The following is a 19,515-nucleotide window of genomic DNA, read 5'->3' on the forward strand; positions in this document are numbered from 1 at the left end:
ATCCAACCAATCAAAGTAACCGATCCGATCGTCTTCCCCCAAACCATGTACGAACCGCCACCCCACCCTCCGTTAAGAACGCCGTCCGTCACAATCTGTCGCTGCACAAGTGCTTCATGCGGGTCGAGAACATCAAGGGCGCCGTCTGGACCGTAAACGAGGCAGAGTTTTGCAAGCGCCGCCCGCAGAAGCTCGGAATAATGCAGTTTAAATTTCAGAACGCCTCGTCCGCGGGAATGCAACAGCAGATGCACCAGTCGGGCGGCGGTGGCGGAAAGAAGAAACAGTCGGCGCTGGGCGGTATCGCCGGTCCGCCACCGGCTGTACCCCCCCTGGCGTCTGCTGTGGCGTCGGCTGCCGCCGCTTCGGCCATGGCAATGAAGCATGCTGGCCCGCATCATCCGCCGCCGCAACCACCGCCGGTCGGGTTCTATTACAAACGGTTCGTAGCAGGGGCGTTCCTTCGGGTTGCCACGGCGATGTGTGACTTGTTTTTTTTCATTCCGATAGATTTTGCTCTACTTTTACACTCGTTTGACTCTCACTTTGTGTAGCGTGTTTTGCGTATCTAATCTACTAACAGCTCGACATTTTGGCGTCACTTTGATCGTAATTTAACTAATTTTGAATATTTGATTAACCACTGTCTGAAATTAGTTTTGCTCATAAAACACCCAACCATAAGCATAATCATAAGAACCTTACATAAACTGTATAAAATTTTGGTATATACAATTTCAATACAAGTTTTGTATTATTTCAATACAGTATCTGCATAGAAAACCTTTTTTTTTAAATTTAAACCTTGAAGAGTTGTGTATGCCAAGATTTTATACTTTAATCATGAGATTTGTTCTATTGTTTATATACATTTAAAACTACAAATTAACTACATTCGTGCGATCAATTCACATCTAGTATCAGAGCAGTGGTTATTCTTCCTTTTTCAATCCATTTCATACTCACATAAAAGCTAAACATGAGAATACGAAGCTTTACGCAAACCACCCCTGAAATGTAACAAAGAAATTGCAACATCCACAACGCAGGTGGATGGTTTGCGTCTTCGCTAGTAATGTTGTAGCTTTTATGTTCTTATGTAGCGAAGCTTTGCATTCACCTTTCCCGGAATGTGAAATGCAAAACTTGCTACACAGCGCAACCCTGTGTGCAACACAACAGTGTCGCACGTTTTTCCTACTCCTTACGTCACATCCGCCTTGTGTTGCACTCTCATGCGGACAGAATCGGGTTTCTGTAAAGCTGGTCAAACGTGAGAAAAACGTACCGATGTTGTGTTGCATTATGGAAGGCTTAAAATTCGTTCAATTTAAATGGTCATAGTTATTACGTAAATTGTCACGAATTTTAAGAAACGATGTGAAAAAAAAATCCCAATTGTTAATAGTCATAATTTTGGAAGTTAGTAACTATTCAATGTGTTCAGCAAAATATGTTTTCACGTTCAAGATACCTTTGAAATAGCGAACAATACTCCTATTATCCTAAAAATAAATATTTCAATGTTGTTTAGCGTGAAGGATCGACACGGTGCCCCGGTAGACCGTTATTATAAAATAAAAATGTTCATCAAAACCAAGTACAAGGCTCGATTCCTGTGGTAGTTCTGCACCTCCGGGCCGATTTAAAAAAAAAAATCACTAGGTGGAATACCAAGAAATCTTGATTCGAAGCTTTGAGCTAAGAAATCTCAAAGAGTCTATGTTTTAATTCAACAGTATACCCAAAATACCTACAAAGCGTTCCAAAAAGTGTTCCAAGTTGATTTCAACCAGTTTGCATTTGGTGCCTTTATTACTATTATAAGTATTTACAACTGTCCCGACTCACCAAACTGACTTATGTTTTTTTGTATGGCTTGAAGCTATCTGCAAGAATGATACCTTCCGTTCATAACCTTTCAAGAATTCACATGCAGGCTTCAGATTCTTTGTTGAATGAGCATAAGCAAGACCTTGGGAAAATAATATTTTATTCAGATTAAAGTTTGTGTTATACAGAGATACATCTGAACACGAGAACACATGTTCGTGTTCAAAACGTTCACACTAAGAATTTCTGTGTAAATTTTCGTTTATATTGATGCACATATTTGGAGCATCAAAAAACATCTAAAATTAAGTTAGCTGTTAAATTTCCTTCACTTTAAAATTCAATAAGGATCGTTGAATTTCACACATCCAATATGACACACACGTGTAAAATTAAATGAATGTAAACATCAATAGACGACGACATTTGATTCCCTCTTCCCCAAATTCAATCAAACTTTGAATTGAATAAAATTTCGTTTCATCATTCATTTTTTTTATTTTTCGCACAATAAAAACTATAAATCTAAAACTTATATTCATTATATCTATCCCTTCGATATGATATGGAGTGACTTAGTGAGTAAACTGTTGCATATGCATAAATGTCTGATTGGTAGACATTCGCGGAGCTTTCTTAAGCTGAATTGAGAGCCGCGCCAGGTCAAACAAATTGGCTGAAAAATAAGCAATGGATGACTTTTGAGACATGAAATTAAAACTAATCTTACCATCCCCGTAGTTGCTCCGCTGTTTAGGTTAAACTTGTTCACTAACAAATAATTACAGCACACAGTACAGGTACTACTTTACTTAACTCACAATATATTGACGACGAGTTAACGAGATGACGAGTTCTGCCTCCATGTTGCTTTGATATTTTAAAGTACATGGGTTGAAATTTACACGATCGTGTAAAAATAAAGTTTTGTTGATGGAAAATTAAATGCATTTTGATGTATCTTTACATCGATTGAAAAATTGACCAATGAGCCGTGAAATTTTATATCTTTTTTAATGCTCTAAATATGTGCATCGATTTCGATGGAAATTTCAATCAAATAACAAATTCAAGTACTGTGTTATTACAGCTTGTTCTGTTTGCATGCCGTTGAAATTTAATCATATTTTCTGTGTTCTGAACACTGCACGCTCGTATGTTTTTGCATAGTTGCAAATCTAAGGGGCCCCACACACGCTCCGACATGTTGTACAACTTTGACTCCGCCCCCAAGTTTGTGCGACCAATTCAGTTTGTACAACCGTCTGACAAACAGTTGGTACAACCAAAACTCCAACAAACGCAATACTTCGTCATTTTCTTTGTGTATATGCTGATCTGTTTGCAACCATGGTGCTTTTTCACGAATACTGAATTGGATTATCAGCAATTAGATTGGATTTGAATTGGAATGGGATTAGAATTAGATTGGTTGTGGATTGAATTGAATTTTATTGGAACGTGAATTGTATGTTATTGGAATTTAAGTGATGATGGATTGACATGCGATTTAAATTTGTTTAGAGTTGGAATTGAATTTGATTGTGATTGGATTGGAATTACACAGTCCATACAGGAATTCCTACAGATGCTACTCCCGGAATTTATCCGGAAGTTCTTCCAGAAGTTTCTCTCAGAATTGCTCCAGAAGTTCCTCCGGAAGTTCATTCTGGAATTCCTTCAGAAGCTCCTCCCGGAATTTGTCCGGAAGCTCCATCCGAAAGTTCTTTCCGGAATTCTTCCAGAAGCTCCTCTCAGAATTCATCCGGAAGTTCCTCCGGAAGCTCAAGTTCCTCCCGGAATTCCTCCGGAAGTTCCTCCAGGAATTCCTCCGGGAATTCTTCCGGAAGTTCTTCCAGGTATGACTTCACATTTTGGGATTCCACCAGAAGTTTTTCCTGGAATTCCTCTGGAAGTTCCTTCTGAAATTTCTCCGGAAGTTCCTTCTGGAATTCCTCCGGAAATTCCATTCGGAATTCTTCCATGAGTTCTTCCCGTAATTCCTCCCGAAATTACTTCAGAAATTCTTGCCAGAATTCTTCAGGAAGTCCTTCCCGGAAGTTCCTCCTAGAATTGCTCTTGAAGCTCCAACCGAATTCAACCTGAAGTTCATCCTGGAATTCCTGCTGAAGTTCCTCCCGGAATTCCTCCGGAAAATCCTCCACGAATTCCTCAGGAAGTTCCTCCCGAAATTCCTCCAAAGTTCCGTATTCAAGGTCCTCGCAGAATTCCTCCAAAAGTTCTTCCCGAAATTCCTCGGGAAGTTCCTCCAGGGATTCCTCTGGAAATTCCTCCGGAAGTTCCTACCAGAATTTTTCGGAAGTTCTTGCCCATATTCCTCAGGAAGTTCTTCCCGGAATTCCACCGGAAGCTCCTCCAAGAATTGCTCCGGAAGTTCCATCCGAATTCAACCGGAAGTTCATCCTGGAATCCCTGCGGAATTTTTCCGGAATTTCCTTCACGATTTCGTCGGGAAGTTCCTCTCGGAATTCCACGGGAAGTTCCTCTCGGAATTCTTCGGAAAGTTTGTTTCGGAATTCCTCCAAGAATTGCTCCGGAAGTTCCACTCGGAATTCAACCGGAAGTTCCTCCAGGAGGAATGGAAGTGCCTCCAGGAATTCCTCAGGAAGGTCCTCCGGAAGCTCCTCCAGCATTTCCTCTGGAAGTTCCTCCAGGTATTCCCCCGGAAGTTCGTCCAGGAATTCCTCCGGAAATTCCTTCCGGAGTAACTCCGAAAATTCTTCCAGGGTTTTCTTCGGAAGTTCCTCCAGGAATTACTCCGGAAGTTCCTCCAGGAATTCCCTCCCGGAAATTCTTCCCGGAGTTCCTCCGGATATTCCTCCCAGAGTTCCTCCGGAAATTCCTTCCGAAGTAACTACGGAAATTCTGCCAGGAAATCCTCCGGAAGTTCCTCCCAGAATTCCCACGGAAATTCCTCCAAAAAATGCACAGAAAGTTCCTCCAGGAATTCCTCCGGAAGTTATCCAAGGATTTCTTCCGGAAGTTCCTAAAAGAATTTCTCTGGAAGTTCCTCCAGGAGTTTCTCCGGAAGTTCCTCCAGGAGTTCCACAAAAATTTCCTACAGGAACTCCTCCGGGTGTTTCTTCAAGAACTCCTTCGGAATTTCCTCAAGGAATTCCTCCGGAAGTTCCTCAAGGGATTACTGCGGAAGTTCAACTAGGAGTTCTTCCATGTATTCCTTTTGGATTTCTTCCGGGAGGTCCTCCTAGAGTTCCTTTTGAAAGTCCTCAATGTATTCCTCCAGAAATTCCTTCTAAAGATTATTCACTTTCAATCTGTGGATATTCCTTAGAAATTTTTCTGGGAATCTGTCAATGAATTCCGTTAAAATTTGCTTTAAAAGATCAAGCGTGAATTCTTCCGAAAACTTCCCATGATTTATTTTTTAAGTATGCTTCCTTGGAAATTATATCAGTATACTGATAATTCCGCAATCAATTCCTCTGAGAAGTTCTATAAAAGTTTTTTTTTATTGTCTTTATTAGGGAGACTTTCAGCCCGAGGCTGGCTCGTCTCCGGTCCTATAAAAGTTCTCTCTGGAGCTCCTCCAGAAAATCCTCTAAAATTTTTTTTTAATTATTTCTCCAACTCAACAAACATTACTCAAACTTAATTCCAGAATTTCCGGACGAAAATCCCATAAAAAAAATCTCCAGATGGTTCCTCCAAAATTTCTGCAAGAGTTCACTAGAAAAATTCTTCAGGTTTTATCCGATAAATACTTTTAGAAATTACATTTTTTCTCTATCAAAGTTTTATTCAAAATTTCTGAATTTTTGTGGAATATCTGAAGGAATGCTTAAAAAGTAAACGATATTCGCGAAGAAATTTCTTGTATGAGTCCCTGAAGGAAACTTTCAGATAAGTTTTCGAAGGAATTGAAATTTCCAATGCATTTTCTGTAGACTTTTCTATGAAATTTCAATAAAAATACTTCCGGTGAATTGTTGTACAACTGGAGGATTTCCCGATGGAGGCATTCTCGAAGGAATTCCTAAAAAAGTTTCCAAATTCCAAGTGAAATCTAATAATTGGAGGTATTTTCAAGGAAGTTCAAATGGAATTTTTCATAAAATCTCTGACTCTGAAATTCTTGAGGGAATATCTGTTAGCGTTATAGGAGCATTTCCATAAATTCCCGAAGAAAATGTGGGACATTTTTTGAATAATTACATTGTCAGGCGGTTTTTGGAAAAAAATATGTTTGACCGAGCATACGCTGTATAACAAGGGGCCAAGCGGCGTGGCCAATTTTCATTCGGCGGTGGCGCACAGATCTAATATTATCTTACACACTTAAAATTTTTCACCGATCTCAGCTGTGCAAATCTCGGTTAAAATTCGTTAGCTGAATTATCGGCTGAATGGACGTATGATTACGGCGGCTCCTTTGAGTGCCGCAGTGAACAAATTGCTTTTTCAGCTGAGATATCAGCGCTCGGCTGTGCGGATCTCGGTAAAAGAATGCCGAGCTGAACTAAGTGTGTATCATCATTCTATTATTATTATTATTATCGCATATTATCTTATTTTCTGTATTATCGAAAAAATCACTTTCTGCTCCTGGATATTCCACCAGATGAATTGAAAGCAACAGTGTTGTACAACAACGCCATACACAATACAACTTGATTGTACAACATTTGAATCCACCCACCACAAGTCTGAGCAAAATCAAACTGTTTTGATTTCATCCGACCAACTTAGCAACTTTGAAACCGTCCGTCCGACAGTCGTACAACTTGCCCACAGACGGTCCGACTTGGCTCCGACCGAACCAAATTTCCTGGGGGCGGAGTCAAAGTTGTACAACACGTCGGAGCGTGTGTGGGGCCCCTAAGATAAATCTTAGTTACTATGATCGTTTTGCTTGCGTACCAACTCAGTGCACACTGAACTGTGTTCAGAGTTCAAAACTTAGAACACAAAGGCACGCTCTTGGCTCATGTTCTGTTCAGGATGCATCTCTGAGTGTTATATATTTTTGCCTTTCTCGTATACTAAGTATACGTAAAGGCTATAATTTCACTCCAAAATCAAACTTTTGATAGAAGGCTCGGAGACCCATAGTGTTATATACCAATCGACTCAGCTCGACGAATTGAGGTGATGTCTGTTTGTGTGTATGTATGTATGTGTGTGTGTGTGTGTATGTGTGTATGTGTACAAATTTTGTAGACACACTTTTTGGAACTTAGCATTACCCGATTTACTCGCAACAAGTTGCATTCGACGGGGAATGCGGTCCCATTGTTTGCTATTGAAAATTGGCCTGATCGGACATTGCATTTCGGAATTATTGAAAAATCATTGTTTTTTCCCAAGGGTCCCCCCTTAGAAAAAAAATTTTAAAACCGGAAAAATTTTTTTTTTTCAAGAATGGTGGGAATGCATAGTAATTAATGCAAAAGCAAAATGCAATCTATCCCCCTAAAGTGCTTTTTTGACCTTTCCTATGTGATTTTTTCAGTACATTTTACGATGCGCGAGAAAGGTATCATCGCCGCTAGGTGGATTAATCTGGGTTTTTTTTTATTTATATTCAAGTGTGGTAAAATGTATTCAACCATCAGAAGTAAAGATCAAACTGGGAGTACGAAATCAAAATGGTGGAAAGAAACCGACTGCTTAAAGATTTGTTTGTGGTAGTGTAGTTGTATAGCATTATATAACAGGTTAGATCTTCGTCGAAACAATTGGAAGGAGCTTTTTCAAAATCACTATCTAAGATTTCCCCGCAAATGGATCATCGGGCCAGTCATGACTCCAAGGATGGCGGTAAGGGAAAAGCTATTTATCATTGCACTTTCACAAAATATAACAAAAATCTGGTCACTCTTGACTCACTATCGAATAACATCTGATTCACTACACTCGAGAACCAAAGAAAACATCAAGTTTGGAGTTGTTAATACGTTGCTCGAGAAGCGCTAGATTGAGTATAATTGTGGATGAACCAAGTACAGATAAGGCATCAACAAATTGCATAGGGTCTATTGGAATCCCGATCCTTCGGATTACGCCACGGAAAGTTAAACTACTTGAACATTAACAAATTTCAAATAGTTATTTCATTCATCAGGCTATGAATGATTTGAAATCCGTGTACACTCGATACAGCTATTGGCTTTGAAGAAGCAATTGATGGCTACGCTAGCAGTTGGAAAAAGCAAAAATCAGCCAAGAAGTGCCTGTGATCGAGTATAACAGCGATCACAAGTTTTAGCTTCTAACTACTACACGGAAGTTTGAGAATACCCATTAAATGAGGTTTATTCACCCATTTTTTGAAATTGTTCAGATGTGTCAAAAAATGGGTATTTTGTCGAATACATAAAATGGGTGTTTTATTCCTATTTATAAGATTGTATACGTCAGACTTTATAATGGGTAAATGGTACCTACGAAAATATTTGGATAATCAAATCGCCATTTTTTGCTATTAGTTTATCGATTAGAAAATGAAACGTTTGCGGAAGAATAAAAGAAATTTAATTAAAATTTCATTGGAGAATGGATGAATGAAAACAGTGTGGTGTAGCGGCAGGAACTAATAACTAATTAGTTCCTGGTAGCGGGTCACATAGAATAGGAGGTAAGGAAAATAAAACTTTTTTTTTAGTTCCGGATGTTGGTTAATCCAAATCATCCATCATTTGTGCAGTAATAATTAACGTTATTTCTGATTTTATTATTACAGTGAATCCGTTGACCAACTATAAACGATGCATCAGAACTAGCCGCTAAAGCTGCAGCTTCCAATAGAGGCATATATTCAAATAATGATACCACAACAGTGCTTCCGGGACTGTTCCACAAGCTGGAATGCAACCAACGAGGCAAACGAAGGACGGGAGAAATTTCTGCAATTCATTAGCGTGTGGTGTTTGGAAGCAGAAAAGTTTTCCACGAAGGTTTCCATTTCGGAGCGACCAACTACCAACTTGCAGTTCCTCGAAACCTCTCGAAATCAAACATTTCTGCGTGATTTGAAAGCAGCTGTACCTGTTTGTGAAGTGTTTATTAAAATATGATAAAAATAAATTATGATTAGTGTTACTTGATTCAATATTGTATTAATTTATGCATTTCGGATTTTTATGCCCTAACCTCAATATTTTGTTTCTATTAAATGTGGAATTTTTACCCATTTTCTATCAAAAAAGCCAAGAGTTAAAAATACCCATTAAATGAAGTTTGGGGCACTTACTCATTAATGAGTAAAAGCGATTTACTCATTAAATGAGTTATGCCGCTTTTCTTCAAAATGGGTACGAGAATACCCATTAATGGGTACTTCCAAGCTTCCGTGTATTATTCTACACGAAATCTCGTCTTACTTCTCTCCATTATAAACATAAACACTAAATTAAAATTAATTTTTACCTTTCATTTTACAACATGGAAAGCTTTGCTGCGTCGCAGCATGCGTGAAAAAATAAAAATGACAGTTGTGCGTTGCTTCCGTATCGAACGGTGTGCCCTTGAAAACGCGAGTACTTTGAAAATTGGATTCCGTCAGGAGTGACCTTAACTCGAACAAGTTAGCCATACAAAAACATACTTAAGTCAGTTTGGTAAGATAAGTAAGAAAAATATATAAAGCTCTTTTAGTGGAATGTATTCAACCGTCTAAGACGAATTAAGTACTCTCCATTTAATTCCACTATTTAATTTTCGATATTTTTTCAGATACGTATTTCGACCACAACTGTGTGGTCGTCTTCAGTGTCTCGTACTTGACTCGACTCGACGAGTACTTAATTCGTCTTAGACGGTTGAAGATAAGTAAGTTGTAAATATTTATAGTTGTAATAACGGCAACGCGTGCATACGACCATCTTAGGCGCTCTACAAAGAATGGTGTGTGGTGGCGAAAGGTGAACCAAGAGCTCGCCAAGCTCTACGGCTAATACATGCCGGACAGCAACCTTGCAAAGCTGATTGAAAACCACACCTTTTTGGACGTTTTTGTGGGTTTCTTTGGTGATATTTTTAGATTCTTATATGGAATCTTTTAAAATTTCTTAGCTAAAAACTTAAAATCAAGATTTTTCGAGATTCCTCCTAGGGATTTTTTTAAAAATCGGTCCAGAGGTGTAGAATTACTTCATGAATCTAGCCCTGTAGTTGGTTTTGATGGACATTTTTATTTTATAATAACGGTATACAAGCGCACCGTGATCGAGTTTATTTACAAACTCAATAATAACATAAGGTACCCCTGAGCAAGCGGGACCAAACAAACGGTAGTTCACCAAAATTGTTATCGCATACTTAAAAAACAGGGTAGGTTCAGAACACTCACGACGGATACATCATTCCATACTTTCGTTGTAGAAGTGTACACGTGTTGGAAGACATTTATTCAAATATTGTCTATCCGGAACAAAGTTAGACCGCTTTTTATACCGAAGTTGGATTTTTCTCCAGATACAGGCAACTTTCCCAACTTCGGAAGTAGTGCGCTGGATTCGCCTAAAGATGCGCTAAACAACGCATCAATTAGTTTGACAGATAAAACTTCGGAAGTCCCAACCAGTGTTGTAAAATGTCATTTGCATTCGTTTGTATAATTTTCCCAGAACTTTTTTCAGAAGGTAGCTATCAATTCATGTTGTATGACGAACTTATAGCGGTTAAATGGGCCTACAACTTTGTCTAATTTTTAATTCATATTAGATGTGGGTCAATTATTAGTTCATTGAGGAAATTCTTCATATTGAACATATTTGTCGCCGTGTCGCGCACATATTTTTTTGCAATTTGGGGACCCAAATATATGCAATTTGTATCCACAGTGTCCAGAATCCGTCGGGGTTAGTTGTCCCCGGAAGCAGTGGCCATTAACAAATTTATTTCGAAACAGGTCGTGCGACACCTCAAACTTCATGATTTGATTTCACAAAGCAATTGAACCCGAGTGGCAGAAGTTTTAATTGTTGAAAGTCTTTAAAAATATACGTCATGGATGGAAAGGTTAATCGGCTCTTGTCTTGTTTTCAATTGGCTTACTTTTGTACCAAATATTTCAGGCGGAAAGGATAAGCCAATCGTTTTTGCCTTTCTCGTATACTAAGTATACGTAAAGGCTATATGATCGCTCCAGAAACAAACTTTTTATAGAAGGCCCGGAGACCCATAGTGCTATATACCGATCGACTTAGCTCGACGAATTGAGGAAATGTCTGTGTGTATGAGTGGTATTCCAAGCAGGATACTCAACCATTGTTTCCTATTGAAAATTGGCCAGATCGGACTATGGGCTCAAGAGTAATGGCCAAAATACTATTTTTATAATGCACGAGAAAGGCATCATCACCACTAGGTGGATTAATGAGGGTTTTTACTTTACGTATGAATATTTCTCTGTTAAGAATACGAATTATTACGTAAATTAAATCCCCGTCTCAAGAAACAGGATAGATTGCAGCAATAGCCTAAATATTTTATTCCATCCGTTCAATCTATCAGACTCGTGTACAGTAACACTATCAAGCTGACCTTCAACATATCGATGTTTAACTTCCAAACAACCGCTTAGAAAAAGTCGAAGACGGTGATCAATAAATAAATAATTAAAAATTCGTTTTCAAAAAAGGCTTTAACCCGTTTGCCTGCGGGCTGCGATTTCAAATTGGCTTTTCCCGTCAACAAATTTTCGATTTTGACGTAGAACTACGTCTGTCTTTTCTATATTGGGGTACACTTTACGATTTCGAAAAATCAAAAAACGTTACGAAAATATGATAGACTTTCCCGGGCAGAAGCCATGAACAGAATAACAAAACATGATATGGACTTGATTGATATAAGAGATAAAAGAACAGGCAACAATATCACAAATTTGCACCGAAATATCATTTCAATATCAAGATATGTTATGGATAAGAACAAGCCAATAGCACATGATATTGATTACTTCTTACAAATAGCATAAGTTGATCTCCTCAAGATATTTTAGTGCAAAATTTTGATATTGTCGTCTGATCTTTTATCTCTTATATCAATCATGTCCATATCTCATTTTGATATCTTATCAAGATTTGATATTATTGAGCTATTTTCGTCTGCTCGGGTTGCTCGTTAATATCTTAGCCGTTTCTCGATGGATTTACAATTTTCTTGGACCATTCGATCAAGGAAGAGTCAACGCTTCATAACCGATGTACATTGAAGTCATTTTTTACTTGGTTTTTTGTACATGATTCGCTTTCTATGCAATTTTGTTTTCACTAGAATTTCGGGATTTCCATGGCTCATTTAGACACATTTTGGGATTTACGCGGTTTTTTACGTTGTTTTAATTTACGCGGCTCACATCCTCCGCGTAAAAACCGACTCCAGTGTGTTACAATATTTAGGTATGATAATATTTAGTATTGAAAACTTGCTAACAATTTAGCAATAATAATAATATTTAGTTTAGGTTTCGGTGAATCAGTCAATCTTGTGAGTGTATCGCAAGCTTTTTCTTCCATAGCACTACATTCCAACTGGAACTTGGCCTGCTTTTGAAAGTAATCTATTAGCATTGTTTTAGTTATTAATTGAAAGCTTTATATGCCCGATATTGCATGAGTATTCAATATATATCTTTTGTGACAAATACAATGGATACACTATGCTCGGGGTGTCGAGAATGTATCCCACCCGAAAATATTCTAGATTGGATCGAGAATCGAACTCGCCATCTCCGGTTTCTAAACCTTTGTTCGCAAGGCTAACTGGAGACCTGAAGCCAGCATAGAAGTCAAATTAATGCAACTTACAGGGCTGCACGTTTCTGCTAGCTTACACGTGCGTTTTCTCTCAAAACCTTGGGGTGTTTGACGGCAGCTTTTCGCTTACGTCTTTTGATGCCAGTAGAGAAGCTCGGAATCTTCTTCACTGCTGCAGTGGATGTGTTCTTGGAAACTTTCTTCGTTTTTGCAGATTCCTATGTGTCCAAAGTCCGATGCAACTCACATGAAGGAATAATAATTATTATCAAACTTATTTATCGCGTCAATTCTGACTTCCTCCATAGGAAGACCACCAAACGCCATTATCAGCCCAGCTTTCACGATATGATTTTCTATAACGAGCCACCGGGGTTTTAGACTGAGAAATCATAAAATGAGTACTAATTTGCTCTGACCCCAACATCTTGATAATTATGCAAACTCAATCTCAGGAGCGCAGAATGAATCTAGACCAACATTTGAAAAAAGCGTAACGACGAAAACAGATTCAACCTGGGCTTGAAAAACGCTTGCTTTGGTTTCTCTAATCGAACAGAAAAGTCGAAAACCTGTACATTATATAAAGCCACGTAGTTCAACGTCACCTTTGCGTACAACCCGATTGGGCTGCACCTTTGAGTTTTTTTTTGTAAATTTAGAATCAACTTTTTCATACAACTCATACGTGCTTTGACAATTCGAAATTTGTATTTCTAAAAAATAAAACAATAGCATTTTAGCATTTTAGCGCTGCGATTTCATTCTGGCCTGTCATTTGCCCGATTTTGGGTCGGCAAATTCATCAGACCGGTTCACACTGCAGTGCTTACTTCTGTTATTTTTTATTATTTTTTTTATTTTTAGAATAGTTGTAGACTTTAAAGATTTGACTCCAACAATCAAATGAGGTCAAATACTTAATTAGAAAATTCAAATTTAAAGAAGACCTGCAATATAATTTATATTTTTGAGTAGATAAATCGATCTGGTAATTCGGTCCATTGGGACGGATTAAGCAAATAAAGCCTGTCCACGTTGAATTTCGGACACTGTGACAATGTCGAATTGATTTTTTGCTATTTCATCACTTTGGACAAGAATGAAAACACGCTCAACGAATCACATGAAGCGGAGAGTTTAAGCTGTCATGTCAATTGATCTTCTCGGTGTTTGTGAAAATTTAAAAAAAACGCGTTGGATGATGGGTGTCCGAAACTTAACGTGGACAGGCTTTAGGTCCCATAAATCAAATGTAGTCGAAAAAAGATACACTTCTTTCTTATCGTTCAAAATTATAACTGGACGACAAAACCATGTGTTGCATTTGTAGTTCTCGACTTCAAAAATCGTCTGCTTACTGGCATTTGTTGTTTGATTGGGAAAATTCCGAGATTATTTGGTCACAAAGTATGAAGAGGATCATCGCTTTAACGGCGTTGAAGTCACTTGCATGTTTGTATTTTCAAATAAGTTGAAATACTAAGTTATTGCGATATTCTAGTTATTACGATATCTGAATGTCCCAAAGGATGTTTTAGGCAAAAATGGGCCTCCCAAAGCAACATATAAGCAAGCATATGGAGACGCATGATACATTTGTGCGATGATTCATCTTGTGACTTAATTAAACTAAACGCAAGTTTCATCTAATCCATTTTATTTAATAAATGAACAAGTGTGCAAGCATTAAATGTAATTTGTATTATGGGAAACTTGAACCTAATTGCATGTTGGGACCTACATTTAATTGGTTAACATGCCCAATACTGCGATCAAGAAAACATTAAAATCATGATTTCAAACAGCAGGTTCCTGGGCGTCTTCTAGGCGATTTTCACAATTTATTTACGGTTGTCTTATCCTCCTCATATAGTTTGCTGTAGTTTTCTAGTTTGCTATGTTTCTAGGGATCCTATTTTTTATGCAAGATCAGCTGGAGTACGCATGCTGTCATTTGGAATCTAGAAGATTTCGATTTACCAAATTCAATATGAGTGAAATTTACCGATTGAGAAGAACTTTAAAATGGAAATCAACCCAGCATGTTCCTGCAAGACCCGTTTTATATTGGTTTGATGCAGATGTGATAGGTTCTCCAAATTGTTCTGGGATTCACATAATTTGGTCTAGCAGGTCAACTACGCCTGGTTTCAAATCAAAATCAAATCCTGGTATCAAACTAAAATCGGCGCTACACACGAGTTGGGAAAATAAAGGTTATGCAAATACTGTGTGGTTGAAGCACACGAGACTCTCAAGCAGCAACAAACAGTCTGCGTATGAAGAAAAAAGTGTGATAATGTTATCGCACATTCTTTGGACATCAAGACAGTATGATGTGTACGGAGCACGAAATTTAATTGAATAAAATGTAAATATTCGGACAATCATTGTGTTCTACTGTACTTTTCCCAACACTGTTTGTTAGGCATGCTGGGTTGCTTTCGATTGGATACCATACTAATTCGGACTGCACATTGAACGCAAGCTTTTTAGGACTTGTATGGACATGCTGGGTGTATTTAGATTGGATACCAGGTGTAGCTAACCTTGTGGACCTATTAATCTGCATCAAACCTATTCGAACTGCATATAATAGGTAAAGGTATAAGGAACTTGTATGGACATGATAGGCTGATTTTGGTTCAGTACCAGGCGTAGTTGACCTTGTAGACCAATTGATCTAAATTCCAGGACAGTTTGGAGAGCACATATTGCACATATTTCGCAATGACACAAGGGACTTGTATGGACATGCTGAGTTTAATTCGATTGGATTCCAGCCGTAGTTGACCTGATAGACCAAATGATCTGGACTGCAGAACAATTTGGAGAACCTAGAACATTTCCATCAGCTTGCAGGGACAAGCTTGGATGATTTCTGTTTTGAATTTCTTCCAATCGGTAAATTTTACTCATATTGAATTTGGTAAATCGAAGTTTTCTACATTTTAAATGACAGCATCCGTACTCCAGCTGATCTAGCATAAAAAATAGGATTCCTAGAAACATAACAAACTAGAAAACTACAGGAAACTAGATGAGGTGGATAAGACAACGGTGAAAGAATTGTGAAAATCGCTTAGAAGACGCCGGAGAACCTGCTGTTTGAAATCATGATTCTAATGTTTTCTTGATCACAGTATTCTCTAAGGACATGTACTTCCCAACATGCAATTAGGTTCAGGTTTCCCATAATACAAGTTCCATGCAAATGCTTGCACACTTGTTCATTTATTTAATAAAAAGGATGAGATGAAATTTGCCTAAAAAGTTTAGTCACAAGATAAATCATCACACAAATGTACCATGCGTCTCCATATGCTTTTATGCTTATATGCTGCTGAACAGTTTTCAAAATCCCTACCTATCGTTTCCTCTGGGAGGCCCATTTTTGCCTGAAAAACACTCATGGGGACATTCAGATATCGTAATAACTTAGATTATCGTAATAACTTAGTATTTTAACTTATCTGAACGTGCAGTCACGCAAAAATGCAATTTATTGTCGACCAGTGATAATTAATTCAACACTTTACACATAACAAACATTCTTTGTTTAATAGTTCCGATTTTGAATCAAATCATGTTGACACTATAATAGAATTATTCTATGACGATTCCGCCATGCAATTCAACTCTCTTATCTATTGCTATAAATAATCTGTCAACATTTTCCAAAACATACGATCTTCCCCGTACCCCCATATGCACAACCCAAATGCCCAACCCTTTCCAGAATGCAATCCGGACGAATCTGTCGCTGCACAAATGTTTCGTCCGGTACGAGGACGATTTCGGCTCGTTCTGGATGGTGGACGATAACGAGTTTCTGAAGCGGCGCCACCTGTCCCGGGGGAGGCCTCGCAAGTACGACATCACGATGTCGTTGGATACGGCCGCGGCCGGCACCGGCGCCGATGGAAACCCGGAGGGCCCAGCCGGTGCAATGCCGTCAGGATCGGGAGCCACTCCGCCCCCACTGATGCACCATCATACGGTGGGCGCGCTTTGCTATGACGACGGTGGGGCGAGCGGGGCCGGTGTTGGCCTGCTTCGATCGCCGAAGAAAGAGTTCGGCAGACGGTAATTAATTGTTTGACAGATGATTGTTATTGAAACATTTTAGGTTGAAATCATGTAGAATAGGGTAATGCGTCATAATTGAATGGGGGTAAAATGTTACAATGGTTATATTTCGAAACGAGCGTCAACGGTGCAATTGTATACCAATCACATCATATTTACCATTTGTTGAAATTTCTTTTACATTTTCCCAGCACAACACAGTCTTCGTCGCATTTTCCAGGAATCACCACTCGAGTTTATGAATTTCAATTTCAGGTAGAAACAATTGAGTTAAATAAATCAACCAAAACCAAAATGCTTCTTCAGTTTAAGAGAAAATTCCATCCGTTTATGTTCCAAGAATTGAAACCAGATACAAAGCGTTGAAACCAGATCCAATGGGTGATTGCTCTGTGTGAAGAGAACTCACCAGAAATTCAATCCGCACTCAAATTGCTCACAATTTCGTACCGTAACCATCCTCATCAATATTCAAATTGACCACTGAGTGAGCATAGCGGCGAATGCTTATCCTAAAGCTGCGAAGGAAACCGAACCCCACAAATGCAAAATCATTTCATTTTGCTTTCGCTGCGTTGCTTCAAGGATCCCCCCCATCAGTTACTCTATTCATCTTTCGTTTTCCATCAGCGAGGTTCAGTGATTCTCAATGTTTTCTACCATTGTTCGGACTAAATGCAAGTGATAAGTTTTTTCAATTTTTCAAAATACCTCGAATGACTTATCAAAATGGTCAACTGTCCTAATTCAGTATTTCTTGATTATGCTCCTGTGATCAATAACCCCTAACATAGGAAACACACGTGTCATTGTTAATATAAGACACAGACTCTCAGAAAGAAAAGGAGCATACCATCTACCAGCGCGGCACCAATGGAATGTTCTCACTGTAGTTGGTTACGTGAGATTCCTTGCTTTCATACTGATGGGCGATATGCAAAGGCGCGTGATCTGATGGTGGTCGATCAATGAGAGAATGTGCAGGAGAATCAAAGGTCGGTTCTTCAACTTTAGCATAATCAACGTTCATAGCCCACACTTCGGAAGCACTGATGATGATAAGGACGCATTCTACGCGCAGTGGGAACGTCAGAACGACAGCCGCCTCTAAGAATATGGCCATTCGCTGCACTTACTTACAGCACATCCTTCCGTAACGGTACACCTGGAGATTATCACTGCAGACAGAATCACAAAACCACAAATCCTAGCAAATCACAATCGTACTGGATTTCTCTCTCCGGATAAGGATCTGCTTGCAGCAGCAAAAGCCATGTTTTCGGCACCAGTTGAAACCCGTGGCATAAATTTTCATCGAGGAGAAAAACTGAACTCTAGTCAAGACAGTTCATCATCTCCCAATTGGACATTTGGACCGGTGCTAGCTAAGGAACTTATTCCCAAATCACTGTGCTTCGTGCTCCTGCTCGTGCTCCAGTCGGAAGATGTGGGTAAAACGCATATTGATGGTGAAACTCACATTTTTGCAACAGTGTACTTTCCTCCAGTTCATGGTTGTAAATCATCTTGAAAAGTTGAAAAGTTCTTCCAGAATGCAGATGAAATTATTTCCTATTTCCTCCTGGGTTAGACAAAGGAAGAGCTAAGGATTGCTCGCATATTTTGGAACTGGGGAATTTGAAGTTTTTTCATCATTAAAAAAAAAGGATTTTTGTACGAGGAAATCAATATGATAAGTCCCAGAAGCGTTGTAAAACCGAGAATTCCGCCCAATTCGTCAAAAACAAAATGTTTATAGCAATCAGAAGGCGTACACTTTACTAACTCAGGAACAGGCCACACCGCACCGCCTCAACCGATATATGGTTTATTTTTTATATTTTATTTGTTTTACTTGTACAGACAGATCTTCTTCTTCTTCTTCTTATTGGCATTACATCCCCACACTGGGACAGAGCCGCCTCGTAGCTTAGTGTTCATTAAGCACTTCCACAGTTATTAACTGCGAGGTTTCTAAGCCAAGTTTCCATTTTTGCATTCGTATATCATGAGGCTAGCACGATGATACTTTTATGCCCAGGGAAGTCGAGACAATTTCCAATCCGAAAATTGCCTAGACCGGCACCGGGAATCGAACCCAGCCACCCTCAGTATGGTCTTGCTCTATAGCCTCGCGTCTAGCCGAACGGCTAAGGAGGGCCCCTGTACAGACAGATACTACACGCTAATTATACTAGTGTAAGGTCACTCCTGACAGAATCCAAGTTTCAAAGTGCTCGCTTTCTCGGGAGTACATCACTCGATACAGAAGCAACGCACAACTGTCATTTTTATTTTTTCACGCTTGCTGCGACGCAGCAAAGCTGAATCAACAAAAATGACAGTTGTCCGCCGCCTCCGTATCGAGTGGTGTGCCCATGAAAACGCGAGCACTTAGGAACTTGGATTCTGCCAGGAGTGACCTTAAAACACACACATTATAATCAAAATAAACATACACTTCATTAAAACGTGATCAACAAATATCAAACGGGTTATTTTGTCCAAAAACGGTGCGGTGTGCTTGAAGACGTAGGAAATCTGTATGGCGGTTTGATCTCGCAGGAGCGTTGATGTTAGCATTACTCAGCAGCGTCGGACATTCAATATTGTGGGACAGGATATCGAACACGAACAACCATTGAAGAAGGATTCTCCTGCTAGCCAGAGATGACAAATGAATAAATCCACAGCGATGCTCAATGCTCATATTGAGGAAGGCGGACGGGGTCATTCCACGGTAGTCGACGAAGCGCAAATCGAATGAAATTTCGATGAATTTGCTCGATACGATTACTCTGCACTACATGATAAGGAGCCCACACGAGGACAGCGTAGTCCAGTGTAC

The 19,515-nt window shown here is 39.1% G+C and overlaps 1 protein-coding gene across 4 annotated transcripts in view; it reads left to right on the forward strand.

Annotated features, from left to right (window-relative positions):
* LOC134207949 (forkhead box protein P1-B) overlaps positions 1 to 16,943 on the forward strand; it is a 30,203-nt gene extending 13,260 nt beyond the window's left edge. For 2 of the 4 annotated variants that reach the window (XM_062684039.1, XM_062684040.1), the window contains exon 4: positions 78 to 1,438. In XM_062684039.1, coding sequence (XP_062540023.1) covers positions 78 to 554 — 477 coding nt within the window. In that variant the 3' untranslated portion in view covers positions 555 to 1,438. Of the gene's footprint in view, positions 1 to 77; positions 1,439 to 16,317 lie in introns of those variants that run through there. The other 2 variants (XM_062684041.1, XM_062684042.1) reach the window with 2 other exon arrangements.
* The last annotated feature ends 2,572 nt before the right edge of the window (positions 16,944 to 19,515 follow it).

The sequence above is a fragment of the Armigeres subalbatus genome, chromosome 1 (assembly GCF_024139115.2).
Source record: "Armigeres subalbatus isolate Guangzhou_Male chromosome 1, GZ_Asu_2, whole genome shotgun sequence".
NCBI classification, from domain to species: Eukaryota; Metazoa; Arthropoda; class Insecta; order Diptera; family Culicidae; genus Armigeres; species Armigeres subalbatus.